The sequence below is a fragment of the Dermatophagoides pteronyssinus genome, unplaced genomic scaffold (assembly GCF_027571235.1).
Source record: "Dermatophagoides pteronyssinus isolate colony J.1.1.1.1 unplaced genomic scaffold, Derpt_VIB-CSIC_2022.12 sq0037, whole genome shotgun sequence".
Taxonomy (NCBI): domain Eukaryota; kingdom Metazoa; phylum Arthropoda; class Arachnida; order Sarcoptiformes; family Pyroglyphidae; genus Dermatophagoides; species Dermatophagoides pteronyssinus.
In genome coordinates this window covers 154,587-167,676 of record NW_027461561.1, presented here as the reverse complement: position 1 = coordinate 167,676, position 13,090 = coordinate 154,587, and the positions used below count along the sequence as shown (strand labels likewise).

General features: G+C 29.6%; 4 protein-coding genes across 9 annotated transcripts; all 4 read left to right on the top strand.

Annotated features, from left to right (window-relative positions):
* Window positions 1-101: 101 nt before the first annotated feature.
* On the top strand, window positions 102-7,446 carry LOC113794808 (uncharacterized). Of its 4 annotated transcripts, none has more exons than XR_012847035.1 (3): window positions 6,519-6,769; window positions 6,930-7,174; window positions 7,246-7,446. XR_012847035.1 is itself a non-coding variant. In XM_075823823.1 (2 exons), the coding sequence occupies exons 1-2, from the start codon at window positions 207-209 to the stop codon at window positions 7,304-7,306; spliced, it is 1,623 nt and encodes a 540-aa protein (XP_075679938.1). In that variant the 5' UTR covers window positions 102-206; the 3' UTR covers window positions 7,307-7,446. The 4 variants fall into 4 exon arrangements, 2 of the variants coding, with proteins under 2 accessions (XP_075679938.1, XP_075679937.1); XR_012847034.1 differs by having other exon boundaries at window positions 6,537-6,870; XM_075823823.1 differs by lacking the exons at window positions 6,519-6,769; window positions 6,930-7,174 and adding an exon at window positions 102-1,768.
* LOC142646010 (uncharacterized) lies at window positions 2,118-4,141 on the top strand. The gene is given in 4 exon segments (XM_075823817.1): window positions 2,118-3,638; window positions 3,641-3,866; window positions 3,869-3,962; window positions 4,029-4,141. Coding segments are annotated over 4 exon segments (1,737 nt in total). The 5' UTR covers window positions 2,118-2,291; the 3' UTR covers window positions 4,099-4,141.
* LOC113794854 (uncharacterized) lies at window positions 4,350-6,419 on the top strand. 3 transcript variants are annotated; one of them, XM_075823827.1, is made up of 3 exons: window positions 4,350-5,318; window positions 5,404-6,204; window positions 6,273-6,419. In XM_075823827.1, the coding sequence occupies exons 1-3, from the start codon at window positions 5,200-5,202 to the stop codon at window positions 6,340-6,342; spliced, it is 990 nt and encodes a 329-aa protein (XP_075679942.1). In that variant the 5' UTR covers window positions 4,350-5,199; the 3' UTR covers window positions 6,343-6,419. The 3 variants fall into 3 exon arrangements, with proteins under 3 accessions (XP_075679942.1, XP_027200801.2, XP_075679943.1); XM_075823828.1 differs by having other exon boundaries at window positions 4,351-5,338; XM_027345000.2 differs by having other exon boundaries at window positions 4,350-6,204.
* Window positions 7,447-8,892: 1,446 nt separating the features above from the next.
* On the top strand, window positions 8,893-11,286 carry LOC142646012 (uncharacterized). Its single transcript, XM_075823824.1, has 2 exons — window positions 8,893-10,510; window positions 10,583-11,286. Exons 1-2 carry the CDS (start codon window positions 8,979-8,981, stop codon window positions 10,641-10,643), a joined length of 1,593 nt encoding a protein of 530 aa, XP_075679939.1. The 5' UTR covers window positions 8,893-8,978; the 3' UTR covers window positions 10,644-11,286.
* Window positions 11,287-13,090: the final 1,804 nt, after the last annotated feature.

The following is a 13,090-nucleotide window of genomic DNA, read 5'->3' as shown; positions in this document are numbered from 1 at the left end:
CCGAATTTTTCTTTTGAAAAAAGAAATTTTACAACAGCATTCGACATAACGAATTTGAGTAATGCATGCGCAGAGAAAAACATTAATGTTTCTTGAGTCACAACTTCCTTTGCTCGTTTTTTGTTGTTGCTTTTGTTAATAACAAAAATTTCAAAATTTCATCATCTTTTTGAAACACAATCGATTCAATCTGCAATTCAGGAATAATGCATCGATCATCAAAAGCTACAACTGATGATAATCGTCGCATGATTGGTACCACCGCGACAACATCGAATCATAAATCAAATCAACGAAAAATTCACGATGATAAATTTGCTTTGCAAAAAAAATGCATTTCAATCGATATGAAAGTTGATGCAATCGATATGAGTGCATATGATGCAACTACATTGGATGATTTGTATAAACATCGTTCAGAATTGAATGAACAAAATCTTCTTCATAACGAATTGGTTCGAACGATTTTTACTCAGAAAAATGTTGAACAATCATTGATAGCGATTGTTAAACAATTGGGTGAAAAAATTGAACAATATGATGATAAAATTTTGAAAAAAATCAAAATTTTGAAACAAAATGGAATTCCCATTGATTGGAAACAATCAAAATCATTATTATCATCATCAACAACAACAACGTCGACATCGACATCAACTTTATTATTGGAACCAACTTTGTTGCCGAATCCATCATCATCCGGATCTGAATCACGATCATCATCACCGTCGCGACCACCACCGCCATCAAAGGATAAATCATGGTCAAATTATTTTAACGATCCAAAATTGAATCGAAAGGAAATTGAAAATCTTGTTCCATCAAATCGACGTAATGATAATTTTACCGGAAAAAAACAATTATCATTTCAATCAAATTCAATGAAAACATCAGATTCATACAAATCCAATCATTTCACTGAATTTGAACAGATATTAAAAAATCGTAATAAATTTGTTGGTGTTGATTCAAATTTTGATGATGAGGATTTCATTATCAATGTACGATTGGCCAATGGTGGTGATCTAATTTTTGATGATAATCCTGATCCAACCACTGTTGAATCATGTGTGGCAAATCCTGCAACTGATTGGCCGAAGAATATGAAAAATTTCATTCGTCAATATCATCAATTACCAGCACATCATTTCATTGATCAATTTCAAAAATCGCTTTCACACCAATTATTATTTTTATCATTGGATAATCGTATTAAATTATTTAATTCAATGTTGGATGAATTGGCATCTAATTATCCGGATGAACATGATCAATTGATTGTGCCATTTATCAAAATTGCCGAAATCATACGTATATCACGACCACAATTACATATTATGGAATGGGCACGTGATAAAATTTTTGCCGGTCTTTATAGTGATATTGTTGATTATCGCCATTTACATCGACTAATCGATCAACGTCAAAATCAATCAATCAAATCAACATTAAAAGAATCATTGGAAATAAAAAAACTTGAATCATTGAAATGTTACCGCGGTACATTAAATTTGATCGGTACTATATACAATGAAAGTATATCAACACCGAACAAAGATATCTTTGAAATTTTCTGTTCTTTATCCAAACATTCAACCAAACAAAATCGTGAAATTTATCTGGAATTATTGACCGATTTCATTTTGTTGGTAGGACCAAAATATTTTTCATCATTATCCAAAGGTAATGATGAAAAATATCAAATGGATAGAATATTAATGGAATTTAAACATTCGAAAGCTGAATATCCTGATCATTTGAAATCAAAGTAAGTTGGACAAAAATGAATGATTCAAATCAAATCAATGATTTCTTTTTTCTATTTATTTTCTTACATAGACGAACCATGGTCATCAATATGATAGAAAATAAAATGATTCGTCGTCCGAACAATTTATAAACAACCCCATCTTCATTCCATCTTAACAATGATTGTAAAAAGATTATTCAATGTTGAAAAATTTAACATTTTCAAAATAAAATTTTCAATTTTAAAATTTCGAATTTCGCATTTTTTTTTCGTTTTCGACGGAAAAGTTCCCGAATTTTTCTTTTGGAAAAAAAATTTTCCAATAAAATTGCTTGTACACAGCATTCGACATATCGAATTTGAGTAATGCATGCGCAGAGAAAAACATTTATGTATTTTTAGTCACAACTTCCTTTTCTCGTTATTTTTGTTGTTGTTGCTTTTGTTAATTACAAAAATTTCGAAATTTTAAAATTTCTTTATCTTTTTGCAAACACAATCGTTTCATTAATTCATTCAACCTGACAATTCAGGAATAATCATGCATCGACGATCAAAAGCTAGAATCAGCACTAATAATAATCGTCGCATGAGTGGTACCACCGCGACAACATCGAATCATAAATCGAATCAACGAAAAATTCACGATGATAAATTTGCTATTCAAAAAAAATGCATTTCAATCGATATGAAAGTTGATGAAATCGATATGAGTGCATACGATGCAAATACGTTGGACGATTTAAATAAACATCGTTTGGAATTAAATGAACAAAATATTCTTTATAAAGAATTGGTTCAAACAATTTTCACACAGAAAAATGTTGAAAAGCCATTGATAGCGATCGTTCAACAATTGGGTGAAAAAATTAAACAATATGATGATAAAATTTCGAAAAAATTCCAAAGTTTAAAACAAAATGGAATTCCCATTGATTCGAAACAATCATCATCATCATCATCAACAACAACAACGTCGACATCGACATCGCAACGACGGCCTTTATCGAAACCAACTTTGTTGCCGACTCCAACAACAAATAGCAATGATGATGAACAATCATCCATCGCCAATATGAAAATTAATCAAAATTGTTCAAATATTCGCTCATCTTCTGGACCTGAATCACGATCACCATCACCGTCACGACCACCACCACCATCTAAGGATAAATCATCTTGCTCAAAATATTTTGCCCATCCAAAATCGAATCGAAATGAAAATGTTGATCCATCAAATCGTCGTAATCGGCGTAATGATAATTTTTCCGAACAAAAACAATTATCATTTCAATCAAATTCAATGAAAACATCAAATTTACACAAATCCAACAATGGTATCAATAAATTGGAACAAGTATTAAAAAATAAAAATAATTTTGTTGGTGTTGATTCAAATTTTGATGATGATGATTTCAATAGCAATGTACGATTGGCTAATGGTGGTGATTTGATTTTTGATGATAATCCTGATCCAACCGCTGTTGAACCATGTGTGGCAAATCCTGAAACTGATTGGGTAATGAATATGAAAAATTTTATTCATCAATATCATCAATTACCGGCACATCGTTTCATTGATCAATTTCGACGATCAAGGTCACACCAATTATTATTTTTATCATTGGATGATCGGATTGAATTATTTAATTCAATGTTAGATGATTTGGCATCCAATTATCCGGATGAACATGATCAATTAATCGTGCCATTTATCAAAATTGCCGATATTATTCGTATATCACGACCACAATTACATATCATGGAATGGGCTCGTGATAAAATTTTTGCCGGCCTTTATGGTGATATTGTTAATTATCGCCATTTACAACAACAAATCGATCAATGTCGAAATGAATCAATCAAATCAACATTGCAAAGAATCATTCGGAAATAAAAAAATGTAAATCATTGAAACAATATCGTGGTACATTGCATTTGATCGGTACTATGTACAATAAAAGTATATCAACACCGAACAAAGATATCTTTGAAATTTTCTGTTCTTTATCCAAACAATCAACCAAACAAAATTGTGAAATTTATCTGGAATTATTGACGGATTTCATTTTGTTGGTCGGACCAAAATTTTTATCATCATCATCGAATGATAATGATTCAAAAATAGTCTAACCATTGCACAAATGGATGAAATATTAATGAAATTTAAACATTCATCATCATCATCGAATGATGATTATTTGGAATCAAAGTAAGTTGGACAAAAATTTATTGATTCAAATCAAAGTAATAATTTCTTATTTTTTTTTTTGCATAGACGAAGCATGGTAATCAATCTGATAGAAAAACAAATGAAATTGATGATTCGTAATCCAAATAATTTATGAACAATTTTTTTTCATTTCCTTTCTTTCATCTGTTAACAAATCCAAATTCGTTTGATCATTCATATGACTATGTAAAAAGATTTTTCATGACAAAAATATCAAAAAAATTTCTTGGCAAAATTTTTTAAACTTTTTCGAATTTCGCATTTTTTTTTCGTTTTCGACGGAAAAGTTCCCGAATTTTTCTTTTGGAAAAAAATTTTCCAATAAAATTGCATGTACACAGCATTCGACATATCGAATTTGAGTAATGCATGCGCAGAGAAAAACATTTATGTATTTTTAGTCACAACTTCCTTTTCTCGTTATTTTTGTTGTTGTTGCTTTTGTTAATTACAAAAATTTCGAAATTTTAAAATTTCTTTATCTTTTTGCAAACACAATCGTTTCATTAATTCATTCAACCTGACAATTCAGGAATAATCATGCATCGACGATCAAAAGCTAGAATCAGCACTAATAATAATCGTCGCATGAGTGGTACCACCGCGACAACATCGAATCATAAATCGAATCAACGAAAAATTCACGATGATAAATTTGCTATTCAAAAAATGCATTTCAATCGATATGAAAGTTGATGAAATCGATATGAGTGCATACGATGCAAATACGTTGGACGATTTAAATAAACATCGTTTGGAATTAAATGAACAAAATATTCTTTATAAAGAATTGGTTCAAACAATTTTCACACAGAAAAATGTTGAAAAGCCATTGATAGCGATCGTTCAACAATTGGGTGAAAAATTAAACAATATGATGAAAAAATTTCGAAAAAATTCCAAAGTTTAAAACAAAATGGAATTCCCATTGATTCGAAACAATCATCATCATCATCATCAACAACAACAACGTCGACATCGACATCGCAACGACGGCCTTTATTATCGAAACCAACTTTGTTGCCGACTCCAACAACAAATAGCAATGATGATGAACAATCATCCATCGCCAATATGAAAATTAATCAAAATTGTTCAAATATTCGCTCATCTTCTGGACCTGAATCACGATCACCATCACCGTCACGACCACCACCACCATCTAAGGATAAATCATCTTGCTCAAAATATTTTGCCCATCCAAAATCGAATCGAAATGAAAATGTTGATCCATCAAATCGTCGTAATCGGCGTAATGATAATTTTTCCGAACAAAACAATTATCATTTCAATCAAATTCAATGAAAACATCAAATTTACACAAATCCAACAATGGTATCAATAAATTGGAACAAGTATTAAAAAATAAAAATAATTTTGTTGGTGTTGATTCAAATTTTGATGATTATGATTTCAATAGCAATGTACGATTGGCTAATGGTGGTGATTTGATTTTTGATGATAATCCTGATACAACCGCTGTTGAACCATGTGTGGCAAATCCTGAAACTGATTGGGTAATGAATATGAAAAATTTTATTCATCAATATTATCAATTACCGGCACATCGTTTCATTGATCAATTTCGACGTTCTCGGTCACAAAAATTATTGTATTTGTCATTGGATGATCGGATTGAATTATTCAATTCAATGTTAGATGAATTGGCATCTAATTATCCGGATGAGCATGATCAATTGATTGTGCCATTCATCAAAATTGCCGAAATCATACGTATATCACGACCACAATTACATATTATGGAATGGGCTCGTGATAAAATTTTTGCCGGCCTTTATGGTGATATTGTTAATTATCGCCATTTACAACAAGAAATTGATCAATGCCCAATTCAATCAATCAAATCAACACTGCAAAAATTATTCGAAACAAAAAAATGTAAATCATTGAAACAATATCGTGGTACAATGCATTTGATCGGTACAATGTACAATAAAAGTATATCAACACCGAACAAAGATATCTTTGAAATTTTCCGTTCTTTATCCAAACAATCAACTAAACACAATCGTGAAATGTATCTGGAATTATTGACGGACTTTCTTTTGTTGGTCGGACCAAAATTTTTATCATCATCATCGAATGATAATGATTCAAAAAATAGTCTAACCATTGCACAAATGGATGAAATATTAATAAAATTTAAACATTCATCATCATCATCATCGAATATTGAATGGCCTGATTATTTGGAATCAAAGTAAGTTGGACAAAAATTTATTGATTCAAATCAAAGTAATAATTTCTTATTTTTTTTTTTTTGCATAGACGAAGCATGGTAATCAATCTGATAGAAAAACAAATGAAATTGATGATTCGTAATCCAAATAATTTATGAACAATTTTTTTTTCATTTCCTTTCTTTCATCTGTTAACAAATCCAAATTCGTTTGATCATTCATATTTACTATTAAAAATTTTTCTGACAAAAATATCAAAAAAATTTCTCGGCAAAATTTTTTGAAAACTTTTTCGAATTTCGTTTTTCTTTTTTCGTTCGATTTAATCATGCATCATCATGCTCGAATAGGACATGCGTATTTTCAAATAAAAACCTTATTTCTGAATGGTGCCATCGCTCAGCACACACACACACTAAAATTCGTTGTTTTGTTTTTCTGTTTTTTTGTTTTTCCTTTTTTCGTTTTGTTTCGTCATTTTTCGATTTTATATTTTTCAAACACACAAAAATGCCAACTCATTACACAAACAACAACACAAAATAAAAAATTTTAATTTCAAACGAAATTTTGTCAACAATGATTGTAAGTATTTACCCGGACATCGTTTATTGATCAATTTCGACGATCACGGCCACAAAAATTATTATATTTATCTTTGAAATGTTATCGCGGTACATTAAAGGGTATCCTTGAATAAGATGGGTGAATTCTCCATGTTAACCAACCATTTTTTCTTCATCAGGTGTTCCAGGAAAATAATTTGAAGTGATGAAAATTAACCCAAACGCACCCACATTCGTTGGATGATTTGAATAAACATCGTTCAGAATTGAATGAACAAAATCTTCTTCATAAAGAATTGGTTCGAACGATTTTTACACAGAAAAATGTTGAACAAATATTTTTCATCATTATCTTTCAAAAGGATGTAATATTAATGGAATTTAAACATTCGAAAGCTAAATGACCTGATTATTTGAAATCAAAGTAAGTTGGACAAAAATGAATGATTCAAATCAAATCAATGATTTCTTTTTTCTATTTATTTTCTTACATAGACGAACCATGGTCATCAATATGATAGAAAATAAAATGATTCGTCGTCCGAACAATTTATAAACAAAACACTGATTATGGGCCAATTTTTTGCTTAATGCAACCTCATCTTCATTCCATCTTAACAATGATTGTAAAAACATTATTCAATGTTAAAAAATTATAAATTTTCAAAATAAAATTTTCAATTTTCCACTTTAAAATTTCGAATTTCGCATTTTTTTTTCGTTTTCGACGGAAAAGTTCCCGAATTTTTCTTTTGGAAAAAAAAATTTTCCAATAAAATTGCATGTACACAGCATTCGACATATCGAATTTGAGTAATGCATGCACAGAGAAAAACATTAATGTGTTTTGAGTCACAACTTCCTTTGCTCGTTTTTTGTTGTTGTTGCTTTCGTTTAGGACACAAGCAATTTTCTTTCGAAATTTCTTAATTTCAATTTTGTTTTTCAAAATTTCTTTTTCTTTTTTGAAACACAATCTCGATTCATTTATTCAATATGATAATTCAGCAATAATGGATCGACGATCAAAAGCTACAAATGATAATAATCGTGGCATGGATGGTACCACCATGGCGTCAACATTGAATCATAATCAACTAAAAATTCACGATGATAAATTTGTTTTGCAAAAAAAATGTATTTCAATCGATTTGAAAGTTGATGAAATCGATATGATGCAACTACGATGGATGATTTGAATAAACATCGTTCCGAATTGGATGAACAAAATCTTCTTCATAAAGAATTGGTTCGAACGATTTTTACTCAGAAAAATGTTGAACAACCATTGATAGTGATTGTTCAAAAATTGGGTGAGAAAATCCAACAATATGATGATAAAATTTTGAAAAAAATCAAAATTTTTAAAACAAAATGGAATTCCTATTGATTTGAAACAATCATCATCATCATCATCATCATCTGACTCTGAAATTGGATCACGATCACCATCACTGCCGCCGCCGCCGCCACCACCACCACCATCAAAGGATAAATCATCATGGTCAAATTATTTTACCGATCCAAAATCGAATCGAAATGAAATTGAAAATGTTGTTCCATCAAATCGTTTGAAACAAGTATTAAAAAATGAAAATAATTTCGTTGGTGTTGATTCAAGCTTTGATAAATTCAAATCGATTACATCAGCGAATTAAATCATTATTCCTATTATATTAATTCTCATTATTATCAACAGCTTGTAACAATAATTTTCAACAATGATTGTTTTATAAAAATTGAAATGAATAGATAAAATATTTGTTTTTTCAAAATCGACTCTTTTTCTCAATCCGATAATAAAACTCAATAAAATTGTTTTGTTTTTCAACAGCTTGTATGATTGCCATATTTTAGTCGAACAAGGCGAAAAAAACAACAACGACCACGGAAACATCATTATTCAATGTAACAAAAATTCTATTTAACATTTTTTCAAAATAAAATTTTCAATTTTCCATTTTTTAATTTTTAATTTGTTTTTTTTTCGTTTTCGACGGAAAAGTTCCCGAATTTTTCTTTTGGAAAAAAAAGAAATTTTCCAATAAAATTGCATGTTTACAGAACATTGTTCGAGTACTGCATGCGCATGCGCAGAGAAAAACATTAATGTATTTTGAGTCACAACTTCCTTTTCTCGTTATTTTTGTTGTTGTTGCTCGTGTTGATAACATTTTTCTTTCTTTCAAAATTTCTTTTTTTTTAAACAATCAATTCATTCAGTTACAATGCATCGACGATCAAAAGCTAGAGCTACAATTGATAATAATCGTCGAATGAGTGGTACCACCGCGTCAAAATCGAATCATAAATCGAATCATCAAAAAAATCACGATGATAAATTTTCTATGCAAAAAAAATGTATCGCTATCGATTTGAAAGTTGATGAAATCGATATGAGTGCATATGAAACAACAACGTTGGAAGATTTAAATAAACTTCGTTCCCAATTGGATGAACAAAATCATCTTTATAAAGAATTGGTTCAAACCATTTTCACACAGAAAAATGTTGAAAAGCCATTGATAGCGATCGTTCAACAATTGGGTGAAAAAATTAAACAATATGATGAAAAAATTTCGAAAAAATTCCAAAGTTTAAAACAAAATGGAATTCCCATTGATTCGAAACAATCATCATCATCATCATCAACAACAACAACAACAACATCGACGTCGTCATCGACATCGCAACGACGGCCTTTATTATCGAATCCAACAACAAATAGAAATGATGATGAACAATTATCCATCGCCAATATCAAAATCCATCAAAATCGTTTAAATATTTCATCATCATCTGGACCTGAATCACGATCACCATCACCGTCGCGACCACCACCATCATCTTGCTCAAAATATTTTACCGAACAAAAATTGGAACAAAAATTGAATCAAGTATTAAAAAATCGTAATAAATTTTTTGGTTTTGATTCAAATTTTGATGATGTTGATTTCATTAGCAATGTACGATTGGCTAATGGTGGTGATTTGATTTTTGATGATAAACCTGATCCAACCGCTGTTGAACCATGTGTGGCAAATCCTGAAACTGATTGGGTAATGAATATGAAAAATTTTATTCATCAATATTATCAATTACCGGCACATCGTTTCATTGATCAATTTCGACGTTCTCGGTCACAAAAATTATTGTATTTATCATTGGATGATCGGATTGAATTATTCAATTCAATGTTGGATGAATTGGCATCTAATTATCCGGATGAGCATGATAAATTGATTGTGCCATTTATTAAAATTGCCGATATTATACGTATATCACGACCACAATTGCATATTATGGAATGGGCACGTGATAAAATTTTTGCCGGTCTTTATGGTGATATTGTTGATTATCGCCATTTACAACAAGAAATTGATCAATGCCCAATTCAATCAATCAAATCAACATTGATAGAATCATTCGAAATGAAAAAAAGTGAATCACTGAAATGTTACCGCGGTACATTAAATATAATTGGTACAATGTACAATAAAAGCATTTCACGCCCAAATAAAGATATTCATGAAATTTTCCGTTATTTATCCAAACAATCAACCAAACAGAATTGTGAAATTTATTTGGAGTTATTGACGGATTTTATTTTGTTGGTCGGACCAAAATTTTTATCATCATCATCGAATGATAATGATGATAAAAATAGTCTAACCATTACACAAATGGATGAAATATTAATGAAATTTAAACATTCATCATCATCATCGAATATTGAATGGCCTGATTATTTGGAATCAAAGTAAGTTGGACAAAAATTTATTGATTCAAATCAAATTAATTTCTTTTTTTTCTGGTTATTTTTTTTACATAGACGAACTATGGCCATAAACTTGATTGAAAATCAAATGAAATCGATGAATCGTCGTCAATAAACTTTACATTTTCCATTTTTTTTTCATTTCCTTTCCTTTATCAGTTATCAAATCCAAATTCGTTTGATCATTCATATTTACTATTTTGACATTAATTTGGCTTAATTAAAAATTTTTCTGACAAAAATATCAAAAAAATTTCTCGGCAAAATTTTTTGAAAACTTTTTCGAATTTCGTTTTTCTTTTTTCGTTCGATTTAATCATCATCATGCTCGAATAGGACATACCTTATTTCTGAATGGTACCATTGCTCAGCACACACACTAAAATTCGTTATTTTTTGTTTTGTTTTTCTGTTTCTGTTTTTTTGTTTTTCCTTTTTCGATTTTAAATTTTTCAAACACACAAAAATACCAGCTCATTACACAAACAACAACACAAAATAAAAAATTTTAATTTCAATTTCAAACCAAATGAAACAACAACAAAATCAATGAAGAATTTCAAAATAAAGTTATGATAATCATTATTCATATTGATATCAGCATCGAATTCGCCTCTTGGATCGATTCGAGTGTCTTTTTGATCACAATGATTTTTTTGTCAACAATGATTGTAAATATTTACCCTGACATCGTTTATTGATCAATTTCGACGATCACGGTCACAAAAATTATTGTATTTATCACTGAAATGTTATCGCGGTACATTAAAGGGTATCCTTGAATAAATTCCATTAATATTACATCATTCAAAAGGATGTAATATTAATGGAATTTAAACATTCGAAAGTTGAATTATTTGGAATCAAAGTAAGTTGGACAAAATTCAAATCAAATCAATAATTTCTTTTTTTTTCTATTTCTTTTTTTACATAGACGATTCTTAGACATGGTCAATTCTTCGTTCCATCTTAACAATGTTTGTAAATATAAGTAATTTTGTAAGTAATCTTGAACACTTTTTGAATTTTGTTTTCTTTATTTATTGTATCCTTTAATTATTGTAGAAAAAAAACATTGCTGCTGCAAGTTTTAATGATTTCTTCTCTGGATCAAATCTGGTGAATCTCGAATTGAAAAAAAGATGAAAAATGATGCTCATTCTCATACCGAAATCCGGTACTATAATCGGGATTTGTCTTGTTTTGATTGTTCATAATCGCTTAACAAGACATAATCATCAGTTGACAAATCCAAATTCGTTTGATCATCGAACAATCCATCATCGTTAAGCTTTTTCTTGATTGATTCAGATTCCATAGAAACCAAGATCATTCGAGGTTGAAACATCCTTTTTTTTAAATAAATTTATATTGTAAAATTTTGTATTATTATTTACTATTTTGACATTAATTTGGGTTAATTGAAAATTTTTATGACAAAAATAACAAAAAAATTTTTTTAACTTTTTCGATTTCTTTTTTTTCGTTCGATTTCATCATCATGCTCGAATGGGACATGCGTATTTTCAAATAAAAACTTTATTTATGAATGGTACCATCGCTCAGCACACACACACGCCACTAAATTCGTTATTTTTTGTTTTGTTTTTCTGTTTTCCACTGAGAGAAAAGTGTGGTTTGCACGCCAATCGCTAACACATTTACATGCTTTTTTTGATGGCGTGCATACCTCAATGTTGGCGTTATTACGGCATCCAAAATGGACTTTTTTCTCAGTGTCTGTTTCTATTTTTTTTTGTTTTTCCTTTTTCCGTTTTGTTTCGTCATTTTTCGATTTTAAAATTTTCAAACACACACAAAAATACCAACTCAATACACAAACAATGAAGAAATTCCAAAAAAATGTTATGATAACCATTTTTAATATTGATATCAGCATCGAATTCGCCTCTTGGATCGATTCGAGTGTCTTTTTTTTCGAGAAACATGAATGATCAAACTATCATGTTCCTCGAATTGTATTTAATGGATCGAAATAACAACAAATTTTTTTTGTTGGTCGGACCAAAATTTTTATCATCATTATTCAAAAGTAATATTGAATATTTATTTTGAAATAACCCCAAGAAAATGGATGTAATATTGATGAAATTTAAACATTCGAATGCTAAATGACCAGATTATTTGGAATCAAAGTAAGTTGGACAAAAAAATTTATGATTCAAATCAAATCAATAATTTCTTTTTTTTGCATAGACCAACCATTTTATAAACAAAACACTGATTATGGGCCAATTTTTTGCTTAATGCAACCTCATCTGCATTCTATCTTAACAATGATTGTTTAATTATTTTAAGTAAGTAAGTAATCTTGAACACTTTTTGAATTTTGTTTTCTTTATTTAATTGTATCCTTTAATTATTGTAGAAAAAGCATTTGTTGCTGCTGCAAGTGGTAATGATTTCTTCTCCGGATTAATCTGGTGAATCAAAAATCCGAAATCTGGTACCATAATCTGGTAATCTTGTTTTGATTGTCACTTTACCAGACATAATCATCAGTTAACAAATCCAAATTCGTTTGATCATCGAACAATCCAT